Raw genomic sequence first — 22,326 nt, 5'->3', positions numbered from 1 at the left:
GCGGCAGCGATTGCTCCAAAGAACCAACCAAGGTGACGATTTTGACAAAATAAGTTTATTTCGCTTCGCTTCATTTCTGCCGAAACCTCACATTTTTCTTTTTTTTCTTTTTTTTTTAAATTTTTTTTTTCTTTTTTTTTTGGCTGGAAAAAAAAAAAAATTATAATAATCCCCAAAAAACCCAGCAAAAACGCAAAGAACCGCATTCGCTTCACCCTCGCCCGGTGGCGACCGAGGGGGCTTTCCACCACCCTGACTCCCCCGGCGCTGGCTCCCATCGCGGCTGGGGGGCTGGGGGAGCTACCACAGCGCCCCCCCTCAAAAAACACCCCCCCCCTTTGCATCCCCCTTATCCCCAGCCGTGAACCGCCCCCCCCCCCCCGAAACCGAGCCCTTGAGCCCCACAAATCGGCCCCCCAAAACGAGCCCTCTAGGAAATACTCGCAGCTCTTAACGCCCGAGGTTTTTCCTCAACCTTCTTAATTTGTTTGGTTTTTTGTTTTTTTTTGTTTTGTTTGTTTGTTTCATCTTCTTTCCCGTTTTTTGTTTGTTGTTTTCTTTTTCGTGTGTGTTTTGTTTTGTGTTTTTTGTTTTTTTTTTTTTGTTTTTTTTTTTTTAAATTAATTTATTTATAGATATATTTAAAAAAAGCAATAGTCCTTTGGTCCCTAAACTCTAAGGAATGATATGACTCTGAAACAAGTAATCCTATGTCCCTGTGCCAGTGACGAGCAGGGGGAAGCGCGTGTCCCGCTGCCCTGCTCCATGGGATATATATATATATATACTTATTTATATATATCTTCTATAAGTCCAACATCCTTTGATCCTTTTTTTTTTTTTATCCCCGACGTGGGGAAAAAAGAAAATCTTGCCGTTTTCCTTTCTCCAAACAAGCATCGTCCAGGTGAAGCGCCCGAGGCTGGTCCCGTCCCACCGGCTTTGGTTTATAAGAATCCGTTTGCAGCCTCTTTTCCTCGTTTCTCCTGGGAAATCGGTAGCAGCAAATGAGTGCTTTAAAATAAAAAACAACAACAAAGGTAGATCGTATCCCGGCTGCCCGGGACTGTCGTCCTTCCTCCCAGCAAGGGATTCAGTGAGTCCCGGCAAATGGCCGGCGGTAAATCTCAGCCCCAGCGCCGCATCGCTCTCCTCCTTCCTCGTCTTCCTCTCTCTTCTCGTTCCCGTTAAGTAACAAACAAGACCGGTTTGGGAAAAATACCAAAAACGAAAAGAAAAGCTACGACCAGAATGGCTCTCTTCTTCGCTGTTTCCTCCGTCACCTCCTCCTCTCCTCCCTCCTCCTCCGGGACGCGTTGCAAAGAAAGAGAGTTACGGGTTTGGATACTGCACTTGGGGAAGGGGAAAGTCGTCAGACACCACGGGACGCCCCACCTGCAAAACAGCACAGGGGCCATTAGCCTGTGTCCCGCGGGATGCAGGGAGGGAAGGAGGGATGGGGAGAGGGGAGAGGGACGGGGAGGGAAGGATGGAGGAAAGGATGGAGAGAGGGATGGAAAGAGGGGCAGGGAGAAGGGAGTGAGGGAAGGACAGAGAGAGGGATGGGGTGAGGGAGCGAGGGAAGGATGGAGGGAAGGACGGGAAGAGGGACGGGGAGAGGGATGGAGGGAAGGGGCAGAGGGAAGGATGGGGAGAGGGACAGGGAGAGGGACGGAGGTAAGGACAGAGGGAAGGACAGGGAGAGGGATGGAGGGAAGGATGGGAAGAGGGACAAAGAGAGGGACGGGGAAAGGGGTGGAGGGAAGGACGGAGAGAGGGACGGAGAGAGGGACGGAGAGAGGGAAGAACAGAGAGAGGGACGGAGGGAAGGATGGAGGGAAGGATGGATAGAGGGATGGGGAGAGGGAGGAAAGGATGGAGAGAGGGACGGGGAGAGGGAAGGAGGGAAGGATGGGCAGAGACAGGGATGGAGGGAAGGATGGAGAGAGGGACGGGGAGAAGGACCCAAATCCCAGTTTGAAACACACACACACAGATGGTCTTGGCTGCAGAGACCCCCCCGCACACACTCGAGGACATTTTTGGAGAAACTGCGGCACCTGCGATGCTTTAGGTGAGCTGAGCCCCACCGCCAGGTCCCCTGGGCCATCGCAGCGGGTGCAGCAGGGCCAGGCTCCCCCCAACCCCCCCATACCTCTCCGCAGGGCCAGGGTGAGCAGGGGTCAGTAGGGTCTGTTGGCATCTTTCGGCCGCTTTAGCTGGACTTTTAGCCTCTTCATGCCGATCTGGAAGCCGTTCATGGCCTGAATGGCTGCCTGAGCGCTCGTTGGATTGTCAAAACTGACGAAACCTTGGGGACAAGGCGACAGAGGAGTTTGTCACCGTAAACATCACAGGTTGCCACTTTACTTCACCGAGGCGTGGAAATCCCATGGGATGCTCCTGCCAGCAGCCTCAGGAGGAGCCCCAGGTTGGGGGGCTGGGAGAGGGGGATTGTGGGGTAATGGCGCAGCCTTGGTGATGGGCTGATGCCAACTTTGGGGACACCAAGGTCTGCGGGGACATCGAGGTGACAGGGTCTGTGGGGACACCAGCATACGAAGGTCCACAGGGACACTGGAGTGGTCTGCAGGGACACTGAGGTGATGGGATTTGTGGGGTCATTGGGGTGAAAGGGTCTATCAAAGTGATGGGGACTGTAGGGACACCAAGGTGATGGGGTCTGTGGGCTCACGGAACACCTGGGTGATGGGGCCTCCAAAGACACCAAGGTGATGGGGTCTCCAGAGACACTGGGGTGACAGGGTCTATGGGGACACCAAGGTGATGGGATCTGTAGGGACACCAAGGTCTGCAGGTCTGTGGCGATACCAGGGTGATGGTGTCTGAGGACACCAGGGTGACAGGATTTGTGGGGCCACCAAGGTGACACAGGCTACAGGGACACTGTGGTGACAGGTCTGTAGGCCAGAGCGTGCTGGTGGCAATGGTGGCCATGTGAGCAGACATGGAAGTGGCAAGCGGTGACCAGCCCTCCCTGGCAGGCGCATGGTCAGGTGCGCTGGGCTGAGGACATGGGGGACAGTGTAAGAGGGGACATCAGCAGGGTACGTCCTTCTGTTCTGGTACAGTGTGGGACAAAAAACTGCCCTTTGGCCCTGGGACAGAGAGCCGTGTGGTTCCAGCCACCATGTGGCTTTGGTCACCCATCAGAGCTGGCCCAGCCAGACCCCTGACCTGGGGTGTCAGGGAGAGCTGGACCCCTGAACTGGGACATCAGGGAGAGCTGGACCCTTGAGGTGGGGACATTGGGGAGAGACGGAACACCGAGCTGGCAACATTGGGGAGAGCCAAACCCCTGGGCTGGGACGCCTGGGAGAGCCAAACCCCTGGGCTGGGACGCCTGGGAGAGCCAAACCCCCGAGCTGGGACATCAGTGAGAGCTGGACTTCCGAGCTGTGTCATCGGGGAGAGCCACACACCGGAACTCACCAAAGCACTTGCTCTGGTTGGTGGCACGGTCCACAAAGACTTTGGCAGAGATGACATTGCCGAAAGGCAAGAACATCTGCGTGAGCTCCGCATCCCCGAACTCCTGGGGCAGGTGATAAATAAACAGGTTACAGCCTTCGGGACCTGGGTGACACACAAAGGACAGCCACACGTCAGCCGCGAGGCGGGGGGTCACCCCGGGGTGGGGGGAGCGAGGAGCCACCAGCCCCGCGGTGGGGTGCCCCCCCACAACGCCTCACCTTCTCGCTGCTGCTGCGGGATGATCGGCGCTTGCTGAGGAAAGGCTTGGCTGATGGGCGCGTAGGCGGTGGGATACGCTGCTGGAAGAAAGAAACGTGGAGCTGAGACCCCGGCACCCACGCGGCTCCCCCCACAGCCCTGGGAAAGGCTGGGGATGGGGATGTCCCCCACTACTACTCTTGGTGGAGGTGCCTCTCCGGCCCCGGGGCCAGGGGCTCTTGCCCTTCCCAGCACGGCCCCGGTCTCCTGGCACCCCCTGGGATGCAGGAATGGCTCACCCAGGAGGGACGCTGGTGGCAGCAGTAATATGGCCTCAAGATTGAGGAAAGCTGGCATTTTTGGTTGAAAACACCCAATAATTTGGAGTCCAAAACTTGATTTTCTGTTGAAAATCTCCATTAGTGCTCCTAATTAAATGACTGCCAGGCTCGATGTACTTCCATAGGATGCTTTGACTCCCTTCTCTCTGCGTTCCATCTGCCCACCCATGCGACGGACATCCAGGGATTTTTGGTGTTCTGGTGTCTTCTCGGCCTTCTCTACCAGTGGTCTGGCATGTCGGCGGGACCCAGCATGGAGCCGTCTCGCCGTCACCGCCCAAATCTTGTCCCCTCTCCTGGGTACTGCCACCAGCTCTCCCCCATGGAGTTCTCTCAGCCCAGTGGGCATTAAAACTCACTTTCTTCCATCCAAAATTTGCCTGGAGAGCCATGCCAGGAGCGCATCTGTGCTGGTGGGGATGAGGGGATAGTGCTCAGCACCAGCATCACCCCGGAGCTCCTGCCAGGGTAGGGCACCCCACGCTCACCACGCTAATCCACACCTAAGCATGCTGCCCCCAGTCCTGCGGTTCAACCCCAAGGTGACGTTCACACCCCGCTCCGCCCCCGCCCCCCCCCCAAAAAAATAAGGAGGAAAGAGGGGAGAAGAGCGAAGCGAAGTCTGAGACCTGCATAGTGCTGCATGCCTGCGTAGGCTTGCTGGAGGGGATCTGCCACCGTGGGGCTTTGAGCTGGGGAGAGAAGAGAAGGGAGAAGGAAGAGAGAATAAGCAAGAGAAACCCAGGGATGAGCAGCTCCCATGGGAGCGGGCTCTCAGCCGAGCGGAGCCGCTCCCCACCCTATTGTAAGAGCCCAGGGCATCGTCACGCTCACAAAGGCGGCCATGCCACGGGAGGAGGGATTTCCGTGGGGATCATAGAATCACAGAATGTGTTGGGTGTGCAGGGACCTCTAAAGGCCATCTAGTCCAACCCCCCTGCAGTCAGCAGGGACAGCTTCAACTACATCAGGTTGCTCAGAGCCTCACCCAGCCTGGCCTTGAACGTCTCCAGGGATGGGGCCTCCACCACCTCTCTGGGCAACCTGGGCCAGTGTCTCACCACCCTCATTGGAAAGAGCTTCTTCCTAATGTCTAATCTAAACCTGCCCTGCTCTAGTTTAAACCATTGCCCCTCGTCCTATCGCTACGTGCCCTTGCAAACAGCCCCTCCCCAGCTTTCCTGTAGGCCCCCTTCAGGTATTGGAAGGCTGCTATAAGGTCTCCCTGGAGCCTTCTCTTCTCCAGGCTGAACAACCTCAACTCTCTCAGCCTGTCCTCACAGCAGAGGGGCTCCAGCCCTCGGATCATCTTCATGGCCTCCTCTGGCCCCGCTCCAATAAGTCCATGTCCGTGTGCCGAGGGCTCCAGAGCTGGACACAGCACTCCAGGTGGGGTCTCACCAGAGCAGAGTAGAGGGGGAGAATCCCCTCTCTGGATCTGCTGGCCATGGTTCTTTTGATGCAGCCCAGGATGCCATCGTGATGCGGTTCATCGCGGTGTGTTCCCGGCATGGGAAGCACCCCCGGAGCCCGCCGTGTGAGCCGAGCGCGTGTCCCCAGCGCGGGGGGGACGTGGAGGAGCCCCCCCACTCCAGTCAGGCTGCGAGGAGGGAGGGTTACCTGGGTAGGGGTGGATGCCGTTGGTGTAGATGGTCTCGGAGGCGGGTTGCCCGTTGGTCTGCGGCGGCAGCGGGCTGAAGCCGTTCACCCCAATCGGGGTGGCGATGCTGGGCACGGGTGCCGTGCTGATACCGGGGGGGGTGCTCGTACCTGCAGGAGGGAGGCGTCAGTGCTGGCAGCTCCCCCCCGCCCCGAGGATGTCAAGCAGGATGGGGGGGGCAAATGGAGGGGGGAGGCGGGGGGGTCGTACCTGAAGAGGGAGTGAGGGGAGCAGCCACCAGCCCGCTGACGTTGAAGGCGGCCATTTGCTGCATCTGGGCAGCGGCGATGGCAGCCATGGGGTTCAGGCAGGTCCCTTGCGCGGCCGCCATCAGGGCTGCCTGCTGCTGCATGATCTTAAGGAAAGAAAGGGGGGAAAAGGGGAAAGCAAGCGAGAGGCAGAGAGAAAGGGGGGAGAGGGGAGGATAAATTAGCATCCCCCCCTTTTGCACCCACGCACAGGGGCTCAAAGGGATAAATGCCACTGCACTGCCAGACCCGGGGACAGGAGGAGGTCTAGGTGATGCTAAAAAAGGGACTGCTGTGGCCTACAGCTATGCCACCCTCACCCGAGGGGAGCAAAACCCTCTCTGTTGTGCCCCAAAATGGGGATACGCCAACCGCGATGGGCATCCGCACCCACCGGCATCGGCACAGTCCCACACAGGCTTTCACAGGCAAAACCAGCCCCCCGCCAACCACAGGGCCCCCCAAAAACCCCCAGGTCCCGGTTGGCGCCAGCTCCTACCGCTTGCGTATAGGCCCCGTAGGCGCCAAACTGGATGGTCATGGGGTTGAAGATGCCCAGCTGCCCCGCCATCTGATGCATCCGCCGCAGGGTCCTCTCCTTATCCGTGTCCGCAAACTTCACCACCAGGCTGGACGAGGCGCCCTGGGGCAGGGGGAAGACGGGGACGATGGTGGGGTCCCGGCCGTGCCCCCAAAACATCTCGCTGCGGGGAGGGACCCGCTGGCTCGCAGCGGCTGCAGCATCCTCAGCCCCGGAGATACTGCCCGGCTTGGCAGCAGCAGCCAGCGATCGATGCGAGGTTTAATTATAGCCGGCTTTTCTCCCTGGCGGCGTCTCCCTGACCTCTGTTTCCTTTCCCCCCCACACTCCTCGTTCACCATTATGACCTTCGGCATTAATTAAACAGCCCCTTTCTCCGGTGCGGTGGGAATTAGCCCCGCGCGCCCACCCCTGGGGGCTCAGCACCCAGGCAGGGATGAACCCCACGGCGATCCGGCCAACAAATTGCCGGGTCTGTGGGATTTTGATCCAATTAAGTGAGAGGATCAAATTAGCCAGTGATTGGATTATGCAGGCAGCATGGGGCCGGACAGGGCAGGGCGAGAGCCCGGCACTTACCGGCATGGTTTGGCTGCCGTGCAGGCTGTTGATGGCAGCCTGCGCCTCGGCGTGGCTGCCGTATTTCACAAAGGCACAACCTAAGGGCAGAGAGGGGATGAGGGAGGGGTCAGATTCAGCCGCCGCAGGAGCTCATCCGGTGGCTCCCACCCTCTGTGGGTCCCGGCGGGGTGCTCACGCGACTCCCCAAAGCCCACCTTTGCTGGCCCCATCGGGCCCTCGGAGGATGGTGCACTCCTCGATCTGGCCGAAGGGTTCGAAGAGGCGCCTGACATCATCCTCGCTCTGCTGCTTCCCCAGCATGCCCACAAAGAGCTTCCTGTCTTCTAAAAACAAAAGCAAGCCCATCAGAGAGGGGGATGCCACTCACCATCCCATCCCCGCATCCCTGGTTTGCAAACGGTGCGCGGAGGGGACACAGCCAGGTGACGCCAGAGCCTGGGGAGGGAGCGATGCCGATCCATCGGCAAAGGCACGGGGTTTATCACTTCCATCCTACAAAACGCTCGGATGGGGAAAATCTCTCCTGCAGGGAAATTGCCTATGGGTGAAGGCGGGAGAGCTGGCTCCCGCTTCAGGGACCAGAGCTGGGGCTTTTCCCAGGGATGGAGGAGCCGGCTCCCCTGGCACCGATGCGGGATGCAGCTGGGAAACAAAGAGAGCCCACAAGCCTGCAAAACAGCGGCGATCGCCTGCGTATGATCGACTCGCAGAATAACCCGCAGCCTCCGGCCATGCCCAGGGGACATAAATAACCCAAACACGAGAGAAGGGAGAGTAAATAATGAGAATTTCATGATTATTACCAGCATCTGTCTTGCGCGGCCGCGCGCTCCCGCCGCGCGCTAATGGCATTTGACAAAGAAAATAAGGTACCCTGTCAAGAGCGTTGCCGGGGAAATAAATAAATAATGGCAGGAGACGATTAATGCTCTGTCCGTTAAGGCACCGGGAAAATTAGTTAAGCGAATAGGGCTCGTGTGTTGTCTAGTTAAACATAAACCATCTCCCGGTGAAGGCGGCCGGGGGGAGCGGCCGAGCATCACCTCCTGGGCGAGGGGGCCAGGGCCGGGCGCCCCAGCTCGCCCATCGATTTTTAATCCTTCACCAATTATGCTCCGTAAGTGGGTAATTTATTTGCTGGGTCCCTCTGGGACGTGCCAGGACCAGCTCGCATCGCATCTAATGACGTGTTTTGAACAGGGGGACGTCCCCCCACCCCGGCCCCACGTGAGCATCCCACTGCCCCTGCGTGCCCAGTGCTTGCTTGCGGCCCCGGGAAGCATCAAGGGGTTTTGATCAGATTTCTGCAATTTTGCCCAAATTATCGACTCAGCCTGGAAACATCCACAGAGAATTTGGTGGGGGGGGAGGGGGTGTCAGTGGTTTCTGTTTGAGAGGGGCTCGGGCCATGTGTGGCCGACTCCTGCGCCCTCACCCTGCTGGGGTCCCCACAGGCAGCACTGGGCGGGTAATTAGGGTAATTAGGTTGTTTGATAGACGAAGGGGCTATCGGAGAGCAGCTGGCTGGTGCTCTGCCCAGCATGACGTCAGGATGGTCACCGTATGACGTCAGGATGGTCACGTATGACGTCAGGATGGACATGGTATGACATCAGGATGTTCCTGGCATGACATCGGGACGTTTCCCCTGGCCAGGGAGAGTCCAGATCGCCTTGGCTCTGTGCTCCGGTTCGGACGCCACCAGCAAAGGCAGCTCCTTCTGTGGGTTTCTTTGCAAACAAACCTCCCCGTGGCAGCCCCGGTGATGCCACCACGTCCCCTGTCACCCCCCGGGGGGTCCTGAGCCCCCGTTCCCGCGGGGCAGCCAGGGAAGGGGGGACCTACCTCCTCGGCCCTCGCTGTCGGCCGGCTTCACTTGGATGGGGCGGTTCATCTGCAAGACACAAGTGGGAACAGGCGGTCAGTGGTGGTGCCGTGCCCCCGCCCCGAACCCCTTCCATGGGGAAGAGCAGGGTTTGGCCCCAGCCTGGTGCAGGGGAGGGACCTGCAAGAACAGAGCCGGGCCTCGTGGCCACGCTGAAGCGGGGATGCTGCGGGCACAGGGCGATGCTCCGGCCCCGGGGACGGGTACCCGGTGCTGCAGGCGCCCGTTGGGCCACCGGTGCCAGCCTTGGCCTCCTGCCCGCTTTCCTCGACTGCAAAGGACTGCAGAGGCGGCGGCAGCACCCAGCCGGCCCCGGCCCCTCCGGCAGCACCGCCACCGCTCTCCTTTTCCCCGTTCTCACCCCATTTTGGCCCCCTCTGGTGCGTCGCCACCATGGGTACCTGCAAGGGTGACACGTGTGTGCAGCAGGAGACTCCGGGCCAGTGCACACATCCCTGGCCCGCTGCCCCACGGAGCCATTTCTCCTCTCTCCCCCCTCCTTTTCCCCCACAGCTTCTTTTAGCCGAAAAATGCTACAATTACGGCGTTTCCACGGCAACAAGCGTGCTTCCCCCGCGATGCTGCAGAGCCCGAGCCATGTGCTCGATGGGGTCGCCACGGCAACAGCGGGATGTCACGCATGACGGGGCGGTGTGCGCGCACAGGCACGCGGACGGAGACAGCACGGGGACAGCCGCACACACCCCTGCCGCTGTCGCGCCCACGCCGGTGCCTACCCCCACCCTGGGGTCCCCCTGGGGGGGAGGGTTGTCCCCAAATTTAGGGGCTGGGTGGGGGCAGCGCCCGTTCCACACCCCCCACCCCCCCCCCCCGGTTCCTCGCCCCAGGGTGAGGAAGAGGATGGCTAAGGAAGAAAAGGAGGGAGGTTTCCACAGCAACCGCCTCGTCTCCAGGGAAACACGGGGAGAAATGTCAGCGCAGAGCTGGGGATGCTCTAGGGAGGGGACTGAGCCCCCCAGGAGCCGCAGGGTGGCACTAAGGGACGTGGGGTTGCCCTTGTGTCACCCATTGCATCACCGGCCCCCCAAACATCCACCCCATCCCAGGGTGGATCCGGCTCATCCCAAACCCCAGAGGCCGTGACAGCACAGAGACCCGTGGGATCAACATCCCCCTCGTCCCCCGTACCCCTGCCATTTCCAGGGGAAAGGAACCCCATGTGGGGGGGGGGGCGCCCCCCTCCACCCCCTTGGCCAGTCCCATTTACCAGCGCGACGGCCTTTGATGGAATAAATTTCCCGTGCCCGCTGCTGTATGCTTAATGTAATAAACCCGGCGAGTATGATTTAGAATAACATTTACGGAGCCGCAGAGTGTCATTTTGATGTGTCTCCCGTCTCCGCTCGCCGGTTATTAAACTGTATTGATTCCCCGGGAGCGGCTGATGTTTATAAATGTCAGGCCTCGGGGACCAGCTAACCTACCCCAGGGCTGCTGCACTGCGCCGGGGAGAAACCGCCCCGGTCTGTGGACACCCCCAAAAAGGGGTTTTGGCACCCCTGGCATCGCCCCATGCCCACCCCAGGGTGCTTGGTGACCCCCGCACCGGCTCCCATGGCACAGGCGGACAGTGTGGCCACCCAGACCTACCCCTGCGTCCGGTTGTCCGGTGCCCACCTGTCCGTCTGTCCCCACAGCAGCCCCACACCTTGCTCCTCTGCCCACACGGTCACCCCCCGCTGCCCAGCAGCCCTCCATCCATCCCCCAACACCCAACCAAGCACTCAGCCACCTCCCTCTCCTCCTGACACCCATCCGTCCACCCCCCAACACCCATCCATCCATTCACCCATCCCTGACACCCACACCACCACCCGTACACCCATCTCCCCCCAGGATTCACCCATCAATTCCTCACCCATCCATCCCATAGAACTCATCCATATCCCCAACACCCATCCATCCCATAGCACCCACCCAACACCCATCCATCCCATAGCACCCACCCATGTCCCGAACACCCACCCATCCACCCCCCAACAGCCATCCATGCCTGTAGCACCCTTGCACCGCTCCATCCATCCCCCATCTCCCTACTGCCCACCTTTCCACCCCCATAGTGCCCATCCCTCTACTCACCCCACACATCCACCCATCCATCCCCCAACTCCCAGCCCTCTCCCCACCATCCTCGCACACCCCAAGGACACACTGATGCACCCAGGGTCACAGGAGACCCTGTCTGGGGTGTCCCAGCACCCAACAGTCACCGTCACCCATGGGTGCCCCACAGAGTCCCAGCTACAGCACCCCATGGCCAAAACACCGGTGTGCTACCAGGGGGTCACCACTAGTTGCCAAACCACCTCCCAACCACTCAGACAACATCTCCCACACAAATTCGGAGCCCCCCCAACAGTCTGGGCACTGGGGAGAGCCAGCCCATGGTGAATCACTGCTGGGGGACCTGCCCCATGGGACAGGGTCACCTCTGGCCCTCGCTCCTTCCTCGGTGTCATCCTCCTCCTCCTGGCACCCAACAGCCAGAGAATCCAGCAGGCCACCACACATCCAAAAGCCAACACAGAGGCGCCGGTTGATGCCGGAGCAGCAGGCGCCTGCGGGAGCCTGCTGCCCACGTCACCCCGAGGGTCCCCAGGCAGCCAACACCTGGTGCAGGGCGACAGGCGTTTGGGCACAGGCAGCCACCCGTCACAGCAACACCCTGCCAGAGCCCTGGGGGTGAACTCACAGCAAAGGGACACAGCCAGCCTGGGGACAGTCACACAGGCACACAACCACCCTAGCACACCCCCACATACAGCCACGCATCCCCTACAGCCGCACTCCCGCTCCCGCACACCCCTATGCACAACCACGGAGCCACACACAGCATCCTCCGTGCACACTCACGCACCACCCACAGCCGCACACCCGCCTCAGCACCCCCCCTGCACAACCATACACCTACACCGCCGCACACGTGCACCCACGCACAACCATGCATCCGTCCTAGCATGGCTGCACACCCACGTGCAGCCGCACACCTCCCCCAGCCCTGTGTACACCCACACACAACACCCCTACACCCACACACCCCGATTCCAGAGTCCTTGTGAGCACCCGCCTGCCCACTGCCACACGCCCACACAACACCCTCCCCACAGCTGTGGGTCCCGCACAACCACGGGCACACACACACCAGTGCACAGCCGGCATCACCGTGATATGGGGCATAATGCCCCTTGCCTCAGTTTCCCTGCAGTGGGACCCCCAGTGGTCCTCTGTGGACAGAGGGACACCCCGTGCTGGTCACCACCCCTGCACGGCCACGGCTCCCCCCAGCAGCACCTACACCCCATCCCCACCACCACCCACGCACACCCCAACCCTGCGCACACCCGGACAGCCCCCACACTCGGTACCCACGCAACACCCGTAGGCACACACACGCACTCTCCGCTTCCTGGCTCACACCCAGTGCGCGCGCGTGCACACACACGTGAACACACACACACCCCCCCACCACCACCCCTGGGTGCTCCCACCCGCTGCTACCACCCCCCAGGCCCGCGTACACCCACACCCCACCACCGTGCGCACAGTCACTGGCTGCAAGCACACCCTTTAGCACACAGAGACACACACAGAGAGCATCCAGGAGTGCAAATACACCCTCCCCACCAACACACACTTGTGCACACCCCAGGGGCAAAACCATACCCCCGCCAACACACACACACCCCCCTGCACCATCTGTGGGTGCAACACCCCCCCGAGCACATCCCTTTGCGCACCTGCAAACACACACACACACAACACCCACACACAGATCCAGGGTGGAAAAATACACCTTCCAGCCAACACAGAAACCCATCCCAGCGTGCAGATACACCCTCTTCACCAACACGGGCATGCACGCACTCCATCCCTGCCCACAAATACACCCCCCCCACCAACACCCACACACACGCTCCATTCCTGGGTGCAGCTACACCCCCCGCACCAACAACCCCACTCACACACAGCATCCCTGCGTGCAGATACACCCTCCCCACCAACACCCTTCCCCATCCCTGGATGCAGATACACCGTCCTCACCAACACCCACACACTCACAACCCCCATCCCTGCGTGCAAATACACCCCCACCGCCAACAACCGCCCTGCCAACACATGCACCCCATCGCCAGGCGCAGACACACCCTCCTCACCAACACCCCCCACTCACACACAGCATCCCTGGCAGCAGATACACCCCACCACCAACAACACCAACACCCACACTCACACTCAGCACCCCTAGGTGCAGATGCACCCCCCTCACCAACACCCTCCCATCCCTGGGAGAGCAGATACACCTCCCTCACCAACACCCCCACAAACACACACCATTCCTGGGTGCAGCTACACCCCCCTCACCAACACCCACACTTACACACAGCATCCCTGGGAGCAGATGCACCCCCCCTCACCAACACCCCCCCATCCCTGGGAGAGCAGATGCACCCCCCTCACCAGCACAGGCATTCACACCCCCCATCCCTACGTGCAAATACAACCCCCTCACCAACACCCCTCATCCCTGGGAGCAGGTACACCCCCCTCACCCACACCGACACTCACAAACAGCATCCCTGGGTGCAGGTACAACCCCCCCACCGTCACAACAACACCCCCCTATCCCTGGGAGAGCAGATACATCCCCCCTCACCAACACATGCATTCACCCCCCCGTGTCCATGTGCAAATACACGCTCCTCACCGACACCCCCCATCCCTGGGAGCAGATACACCCCCCCTCCACCAACACCAACACCCACACAGCATCCCTGGGTGCAGATACACCCCCCCACCAACACCCACACTCACACTCACAACCCCATCCCTGGGAGCAGGTACACCCCTCCCCATCGCCACACCAGCACCCCCCGCATCCCCGGCGGCAGATATACACACCCCCCGCCCCCACCCCCGCACACCAGCACCCCCCCGGGCGCAGCCCCCCCGCCCCGCGGGTGCGGATGCCCCGGCGCACGCCGAGGCTGCCGTGCCGTGCCGTGCCGTGCCGGCGGCAGACAAAGGCGGGGCCCTACCTCGATGCAGAGGATCTTAGACCCGGCGGGCACCCACAGCACGGGCGGCCGCGGCCCGGGCGCCGGCACCTGCGGCAGCTGCATGGCCCGGCCCGGCCCGGCCCGGCTCGGCTCGGCTCGGCTCGGCCCCGCTCGGCCCGGTTCGGCTCCGCTCGGCCGGGCTCGCGCAGCGGCGCGCGGGGGGGCGTGTCCGGGGGCGTGGCGGCCGCAGCCCCACCGAGCCGGGCCGGGCCGGGCCGGGCCGAGCGGGGGGAGGCGGGGCCACGGCGGGACACGCCCCCTCCCCACCGCCCGGACACGCCCCCTCCCGCGCGCCGCGACAGGGGCGGGGCCTGGGCGGGGGACACGGGGGCGCGGCGGGGGGGAGCAGCTGTAGGGATGTGTAGCTATAGCGGTGTGCAGCTACAGGGGCGAGCAGCTACAGGGGCGAGCAGCTATAGGGGTGTGGGCACAGCTATAGTGGTGTGTAGCTGTAGCGGTGTACATCTATAGGGGTGTGCAGCTGTAGGAGTGTGCAGCTATAAGGGTGAGCAGCTATAGGGGTTGTGAACAGCTATAGGGGTGTGCAGCTATAGGGGTTGTGAGCAGCTATAGGGATGTGAGCAGAGCTATAGGGCCTGTGAACAGCTATAGGGGTGAGCAGCTATAGGGGTGTGGGCACAGCTATAGGGGTGTGCACAGCTATAGGGGTGAGCACAGCTATAGGGGTGAGCTGCTATAGGGGTGTGGGCACAGCTATAGGGGTGGGCACAGCTATAGGGGTGAGCAGCTATAGGGGTGTGCACAGCTATAGGGGTGAGCACAGCTATAGGGGTGAGCTGCTATAGGGGTGTGAGCACAGCTATAGGGGCTGTGAACAGCTATAGGGGTGTGCAGCTATAGGAGTGAGCAGCTATAGGGGTGTCAGCACAGCTATAGGGGGTGTGAGCACAGCTACGGGGGTGTGCACAGCTATAGGGATGTGCAGCTATAGGGGTGTGAGCACAGCTATAGGGGTGAGTAGCTATAGGGGTGAGTAGCTATAGGGGTGAGCACAGCTATAGGGGGTTTGCAGCTACAGGGGTGTGCACAGTTATAGTGCTGTACAGCTATAGGGGTGAGCACAGCTATAGGGGTGTGTACAGCTATAGGGGTGAGCAGCTATAGTGCTGCTGTACAGCTATAGGGGTGAACAGCTATAGGGGTGTGCAGAGCTATAGAGGGTGTGCGCACAGCTATAGGGTGTGTGAGCACAGGGACAGAGATGTGAGCACAACTACAAGGGTCAGCACGTCTATAGGGGGTGAGCACATCTATAGGGGGTGAGCGCAGCTATAGGGGTGAGCACAGGGTCAGGGGTGTGAGCACAGCTATAGGGGTGAGCACAAGCACAGAGGGTGTGAGCACAGGTGGAGAGGGGTGCGCGCAGCTACCGGGGACGTGCCCAGGGTGTGCACACAGGCGCCCACCCAGCTGCAGCTGTGCGCCCCGGCGGGTGCACACACGCACAGAGGGATGCACACAGAAGTGTCCCCACGCAGGGGCATGTCCCAGCACACCCGTGTCTGTGCTCACCCCCTGGGGGGGGCGCAGGGTGAGAAGTGAGCAGCCACAGCAGCCATACACCTCGCACACGCACGCGTACACACGTGGGCGCGTGAGATGAGAAGGGGACACAGGCAGGGCCTGACCCCTCACCTCTTCAAGGCTGCCGAAGTGGGCTGTTAACTCTTAAGCCTACTGATGGACAGCACCCCGGGCTAGAGCGCAGCTCAGGAAGCCACGTCCCCGCAAACCTCGTCGCCCTCCATCAACTCCGCTCACCCGAGGCAGGGATTGATATTCCTGGGCCCCAGCGCTTTCCCCAGCCAACCAGCGGCCCTATTGATTTTTATTTAGGCGAATAATTAAATATTTATTTTCACTTTGTTAAGCTCGGGAGGTCGGAGCCCACAGAAAGCACAACAGCACGCGGGCGGCAGGAAAATCAATGCCTCGGTTTGCGGCTGCTGGAGCAGCTCCTGCTCCCACGCCCCGGGCAGGTGTCACCGTCCCCCGCCCCAGGTCACCCTGACCCCCTGGTGTCACTTACCCCCGGCAGCGTCTTCTGCTCGTGCAGAGCGCTCTGCGCCTTCAGGGCCGAGTCGCGGGCGCAGTAGGTGAGGAAGGCACAGCCTGCGGAGACGGGGAGATGGGGTCAGTGTCCGGCCCGGCACCACCACAAAGCCCCAGGCACGCAGGGAGCAGGTGGTTCGGCTGATACAGAGTTGGGGCATCTCGGCACCCTGGTACCCTGACATCCAGCACCCTGGTACCCTGGCACCCAGCAGCCCGGCACCTTGGCATGCTGGCATCCTGGCACTCTGGTATACAGCATCCTGGCACTCTGACACCCAGCACCCTGGCACCCAGCAGCCCGGCATCGTGGTATGCTGATATCCTGCCATCCAGCATCCTGGCATCCATCACCTTGTCACCCTGACATCCAGCACACTGGCACCCTGGCATCCTGGCACCCTGACATCCAGCATCCTGGCATCCAGCACCCTGGTACCATGCCATCCAGCACACTGGCACCCTGGTACCCTGGCACTCTGACATCCAGCACACTGGCACCCTGGCATCCTGGCACCCTGACATCCAGCATCCTGGCATCCAGCACCCTGGTACCATGCCACCCAGCACACTGGCACCCTGGTACCCTGGCACTCTGACATCCAGCACACTGGCACCCTGGCATCCTGACATACAGCACCCTGGTACTGTGGCATCCAGCACACTGGAACCCTGATACTCTGGCACTCTGACATCCAGCACACCGGCACCATGGCAACCTGGTATCCTGGCACCCTGGCATCCAGCACTCTGGTACCATGGCATCCAGCACACTGGCACCCTGGTACCCTGGCACCCTGGCATTCTGACATCCGGTATCCTGGCACCGGGGCACCCTGATACGCTGGCACTCTGACATCCAGCACACTGGCACCATGGCAACCTGGTACCCTGGCATCTACCCTGGCACCCTGGCATCCAGCACCCTGGTATCATGGCATCCAGCACACTGGCACGCTGGTACCCTGGGACCCTGATATCCAGCACATTGACACCATGGCACCCAGCAGCCCAGCACCCTGGCTCTCTGACATCCAGCACCCTGGCATCCAGCACACTGTCACCCAGCACTCTGACATCCAGCACAGTGTCATCCTGGTATCCTGGTGCCCTGGCACCCAGCACCCTGGTACCCTGGCACTCTGATATCCAGCATCCTGGGACCCTGACACCCTGGCACCCAGCATCCTGGCACTTTGGCACCCAGCACCCTGGAACCCTGATATCCAGCACCCTGATACGTTGGCATCCAGCACCCTGGTACCCTGGCACCCAGCACCCTGGTATCCTGGCACCCTGGCATCCAGCACACTGTCACCCAGCACTCTGACATCCAGCACAGTGGAACTCTGGCATCCTGGTGCCCTGGCACCCAGCACCCTGGTATCCTGTCACTCTGATATCCAGCATCCTGGGACTTTGACATCCTGGCATCCAGCACCATGACACGCTGGCATCCAGCACCCTGGTATCCTGGCACTCTGATATCTGGCACCCTGGCACCCAGCACTCTGGCACCCTGGCACCCTGGCATTCTGACATCCAGCACCCCAGCACCTTGGCAGCCATCACCACAACACCCAGGGGGGCACCGCCACCCGCGGGGCCACAGCTCAGCCCCAAAACCAGCTGGGAGATCTCAGTACAAAAGAGACGAAGCAACGGGATGAAGGAGGGAGCAAGGCAAGAGCGGGCAGCGAGTCTGGCAGCGTGTGGGCAGCAGCGCTCTGGCCCCGAGCTCCGGGGAAAGCCGCAGGCGAAGCCCCCCCGGGAAGCAGATCTCCAGGCGTCGAGGCCACGCATCCCAGCTTGCTGCCACCGCTTCTCCCAGCCCCGAGCATCCTCCCTGGGATGAGGCTCGTGTGGCGAAGGCGCTCTGGCTCATCCGACATCACGGCGCTTCGGGAATCGGGAATACGCCTGGGGCGAGGTTTTCCCACGCTGACTCACGCTGCCGAGCCGCTCGCTCGCTCTCCCGGAGCTGGCGGCGACGAGCGAGTCCCGGAGACGGGGTCCAGATTCTCTCCCCTCCGTCTCTCCCATTCTCACCGGAGCATCCCGGGTCCCCGGTGCTCCTGCTGCGCCACCCCCTCCCCGAGGGCTCCCCCCTGATTTGCTGGGGTCACATCCAAAAGCGTCTGAAAGTGATATTAAAACAGCAGCAAAACAGTTTCCCTTCAACAAAGTAAATATTTAATGAATAAAATTGACATTGATGCATTTTTAATATTGGCACAATTAAATCTGCCAGCTGATTAAGTATTAATAACTCTTAATAAGTACAATCAGCGTGCCTGGGAGGAGAGGGAGCACGGCAGCGGGGCGGGGGGATGCCGAGGGATGGGGTCCCTCGCCCGCCCCCGGGTGTTGGGGACATCTGCCCTTGCAGGGAGCAAGGAGAGATCCCCCCCAGCCAAACACCAGCCCCACTGCAGGTGGAAAGGGGGGGGTCAGCCCTGCGGCTCGCCTCAGCCCCGCTGCCATTTCCAGTGTTTACCATCCGCAATCAAGCCGGCTTCCTCCTCTCTGCTCTTTTATCCCCCCCTATTTTTTTCACCCTTTCCCCCTGAAGGCGACGATGTGGACAGTGCCAGGGTGTTCGGGAGAAGTTTGGAGGGCTGGAGCAGGAGCAATCCCGCTCTGGAGGCTCGTGCGGGAGGAAGGATGTTGTCCGAATTACAGGAGCGTCTGCAATTAAATCACGTGTCTGGGCCACAGCAGTTGAAGCCCAGGCTGGAGGAAGCTCCAAGGGGGCCTGGCAAGGTGTGAATCCCATTTTTCGGGGATGCAAGCAACTTCGGAGGCACACAGAGACATTTTGGAGGTGGCAGTGCCGAGAACGATGGAGTCCGCGCAGCTGCCCCACGGCCAAAGGGCACCAATGCGGCAGCATCTGCACCAAGTTTCGGCTTCCCACAAAGTCCCAGTGGCCCCACGGCACGGGGCTCAGCGACAGTGTGCGGAGGAACATGAGATCCTGTCTGGGTGACACCCAGGGTGCCCTGACCCCGCTCCGGTGCCACGGACCCCCAGCTCACGGGTGGGGGGTTCCGTAAAGACCTCGGCGGTGTACGCTTGGAGCCCCTCAGGGCGCCGCCGCTCGGGGTGCTGGGTGCTCTGCGCCCCATGCCAGGCTGCCAGCCAGGCTGGCAGCGAGCCCGGTCCTGCCGGGTGACAGAGGCCCAGGACACGGCACAGGCAGCTGGGTGCCCCCATCGGCGGTGGGTGCCCATATTCCAGGTGAGTGCCTCCATTCCAGGGGTGCCTCAACTCCAGGGGTGCCCAAAACTCATGTGGGTGCCCTGATGCCAGACAGGTGCCCCCAGCTCAAGCGGGTGCCCGAAACACTGCTGGGATGCTCCCAAGTCAGACGGCAGCTCCCAACCCCAGGTGGGTGTCTCCATCTCCATCCCAGGGGTATGTCCACCTTCGACCGGTGCCTCCGCCTCAGGGGTACCCCAATCTTAGGGGTACCCCACCTTAGGTGTAGCCCACCTCAAGTGTACCCCACTTCAGGGGTGCTCCATGCCAGGATGTCCCATATCAGGGTGCCCCCACATCAGAGGTGCCCCAAGCCAGTGTGACCCATACCAGGGTGACCCATACTGGGGTGCCTCCACCTCAGGGCCACCTTCACCTCAGGGGTGCCCCATGTTGGGGTGTCCCATACTGAGGTGCCTGATACTGGAGTAGCTCCACCTCAAGAGTACCCCATACTCAGGGGTTCCTCAGTCTCAGGGTGCCCCACCTCAAGGGTGCCCCCAGCTCAGGGGTACCTTCACCTCAGGGGTATCCCCACCTCAGGGATCCCTCAACCTCATGGGGACCTCCAGATCAGGGGTACCTCACCTCAGAGGTGTCCCATACCTGCGTGCCCCATCTCAGGAGTTCCTTCACCTCAGGGGTGCCCCCTCCTCAGAGGTGCCACATACCAGGGTGCTCCACCTCAGGGGTACTTCCAGACCATGGATGCCCACCTCAGGGTGTCCCACCTGAGGGGTACCCCTGCCTCGGGGGTACCTCACCTCAGGGTGCCTCACCTCAGGGGTGCCCCATACCTAGGGTACTTCCAGACCATGGGTGCCCATCTCAGGCTGTCCCACCTGAGGGGTACTCTGACTTCAGGGTTTCCCACCTCAGTGTTTCCCACCTCAGAGGTGCCCCATACCTGGATGCCCCACCACAGGCCGTCTCACCTCAGGCTGTCCCACCTGAGGGGCACCCCCACCTCGGGGTGTCCCACCTCAGCGGTGCCCCATACCCAGGTGTCCCATCTCAAGGTATCCCCCACCTCAGGCCGTCCCACCTCAGGCTGTCCCACCGGAGGGGTAGCCCCACCTCAGGCTGTCCCACCTGGGGCTGTCGCACCTCAGGGTGCCCCCCCACCTCAGAATGTCCCACCTCATGCTCTCCCACCCTGGGGCTGTCCCACCTCGGGTCACCCCGCCTGGCCACGCCGTCCGGCAGGCGCGGAGCCCCCCGCCCCCCGTACCTTTGTGCATGCCGGTGAAGCGATCCTTGAGGACGGTGAGCTCGTAGATGCGGCCGAACTCCTCGAAGAGCGGCTTGAGGTCGCTCTCCTCCAGGTTGCGCGGGATCTGCCCCACGAAGAGCTTGATGGCGTCGTGGTCCTTCATGGCGATGGCGCCGGGCGGGCGGCTCAGCCCGTTCACCCGGCCGCTGTTCGCGGTGCTGAACGCCGCCCCCGCCTCCGCCGCCGCCGCCGCCGCCGCCACGCCGCTGCCCGCCGCGGCCATGGCCCGCTCCGCCGCCGCCGCCGCCGCCGCCGCCGCCGCCGCCGCTGCGGGAGGCGCCCGCCGCCCCGCCCCGCCCCGCCCCGCCCCGCTCGGCGCCGCTCGGGACCGCTCGGGACCGTTCGGAACCGATCGGAACCGCTCGGAACCTCTCGGCTCGGCCCGGGGGCCTCTAGGCGGCTCGCGGCACACACACACACACACACATACACAAACACCGCCCCCCCCACCTTCCCCGCCCGCGCGCGGGTGACGTCAGCCGCAAGGTATTAGCATAATGAGTGAGCGACGGCCAATCAGGAGGGGGAGGCTGGAGGAGGCTCCGCCCACTAGTGCCCCCTGCCGGGCTGGCCCCGCGCCCATTCATCCCCATCGCCCGCCCGCCCCCGCCCCACGTCACCCCACGTCACCCCGTGTCACCCCCCAGCACCCCACCCCCACCCCCGGGCAGCCGCCCACCTCTACCCCTGCGGCTGTCAGTAGGTTCCAGAGTTAACACCCCGCTCGGCCCCACCCTTTGGCCGGGTTTAAATCCACGAGGAAAAGGCTCAACAGGGGCAATTCGGGCACTTTATGGCATTTTGCGCCTCGACTGACCCCGGTGCGCCCCTCCCACACCCCGAAATAATTACAGCGAGCGGCTTTAATACCTGGCACGGTCGTTAATTAATTACTCCCAGAGCAGCAGCTGGGCTGGGGGTGCCCGGCTTTCCTGGCGAGCTGCCACGCGCGTGCAGGAGTGCGCGTGTGTGTGCGAGCACATGCCAGGGCGTGCGCAGGCACACGCAGCTTCGCACCTGTGGTGCAAGCCTGTGCAATGGCATGTGAGCATGTGTGTGCAGGTGCATTTGCGTGTGTGTGCAGGTGCGCACATGTGCGCAAGCACACGCATATACGTGTTTGCAAGTGCCCCATGCACACGTGTGTGCAAGCATGTGCATGAGTGCGCATGTTCACAAGTGTTGCTATGCATGCCTGTGCAAGCATGTGCACAAGTGCAGGCGTTCACAAGTGTGCATACGCACACGTGCGCAAGCATGTGCACGAGCGCATGGTTTTGTAAGCGCCCATATGCATGCGTGTGTGAGCATGTGCATGAGCACACATGTTTACAAGCGCCCTTGTACACACATGTGCAAGCATGTGCATGAGCACACATGTTTACAAGTGCTTGTATGCGTATGTGTGCAAGCATGCGCATGAGAGCACGGATTTGTAAGTGCCCCTATGCATGCACATGCAAGCATGTGCATGAGCACACATGTTTACAAGCGCCCTTGTACACACATGTGCAAGCATGCGCATAAGCGCACATGTCTGTAAGCGCCCATATGCATGCGTGTGCAAGCGTGTGCATGAGCACACATGTTCACAAGTACTCATATGCATTCATGTGCAAGCATGCGCATGAGTGCACATGTCTGTAAGCGCCCACATACACACGTGTGCAAGCATGTGCATGAGTGCACGT

General features: G+C 61.4%; 1 protein-coding gene across 12 annotated transcripts; it reads right to left on the bottom strand.

Annotated features, from left to right (window-relative positions):
- Positions 1–632: 632 nt before the first annotated feature.
- Positions 633–20,886, bottom strand: CELF6 (CUGBP Elav-like family member 6). 12 transcript variants are annotated; one of them, XM_063346086.1, is made up of 13 exons: positions 20,594–20,886; positions 16,079–16,161; positions 8,911–8,959; positions 7,260–7,388; positions 7,063–7,142; positions 6,442–6,585; positions 5,905–6,040; positions 5,655–5,804; positions 4,664–4,726; positions 3,714–3,794; positions 3,454–3,597; positions 2,156–2,311; positions 633–1,395 (listed from the first exon to the last, which is right to left on the bottom strand). In XM_063346086.1, the coding sequence occupies exons 1-12, from the start codon at positions 20,856–20,858 to the stop codon at positions 2,184–2,186; spliced, it is 1,452 nt and encodes a 483-aa protein (XP_063202156.1). In that variant the 5' UTR covers positions 20,859–20,886; the 3' UTR covers positions 633–1,395; positions 2,156–2,183. The 12 variants fall into 12 exon arrangements, with proteins under 12 accessions (XP_063202156.1, XP_063202152.1, XP_063202155.1 ...); XM_063346082.1 differs by having other exon boundaries at positions 634–1,395; positions 5,905–6,049; XM_063346085.1 differs by having other exon boundaries at positions 634–1,395; positions 3,714–3,791; positions 5,905–6,049.
- Between the last annotated feature and the right edge of the window lie 1,440 nt (positions 20,887–22,326).

This window comes from Chroicocephalus ridibundus, chromosome 9 (assembly GCF_963924245.1).
Source record: "Chroicocephalus ridibundus chromosome 9, bChrRid1.1, whole genome shotgun sequence".
In the NCBI taxonomy this organism is placed as follows: Eukaryota; Metazoa; Chordata; class Aves; order Charadriiformes; family Laridae; genus Chroicocephalus; species Chroicocephalus ridibundus.
Note: the sequence above shows the minus strand (reverse complement) of the source record. Positions and strands in the feature narration are given on the sequence as shown.

What these genes read in the sequence shown, in the direction of transcription:
- CELF6 (XM_063346082.1), bottom strand. Translation starts at nt 20,858, where the DNA reads ATGGCCGCGGCGGGCAGCGGCGTGGCGGCGGCGGCGGCGGCGGCGGAG. An exon ending in GCCCGATGGGGCCAGCAAAG is followed by an intron (nt 7,143 to 7,259) that starts GTGGGCTTTGGG and finishes CTCTGCCCTTAG; the next exon opens with GTTGTGCCTTTGTGAAATAC. An exon ending in ACGGCAGCCAAACCATGCCG is followed by an intron (nt 6,586 to 7,062) that starts GTAAGTGCCGGG and finishes CCCCTGCCCCAG; the next exon opens with GGCGCCTCGTCCAGCCTGGT.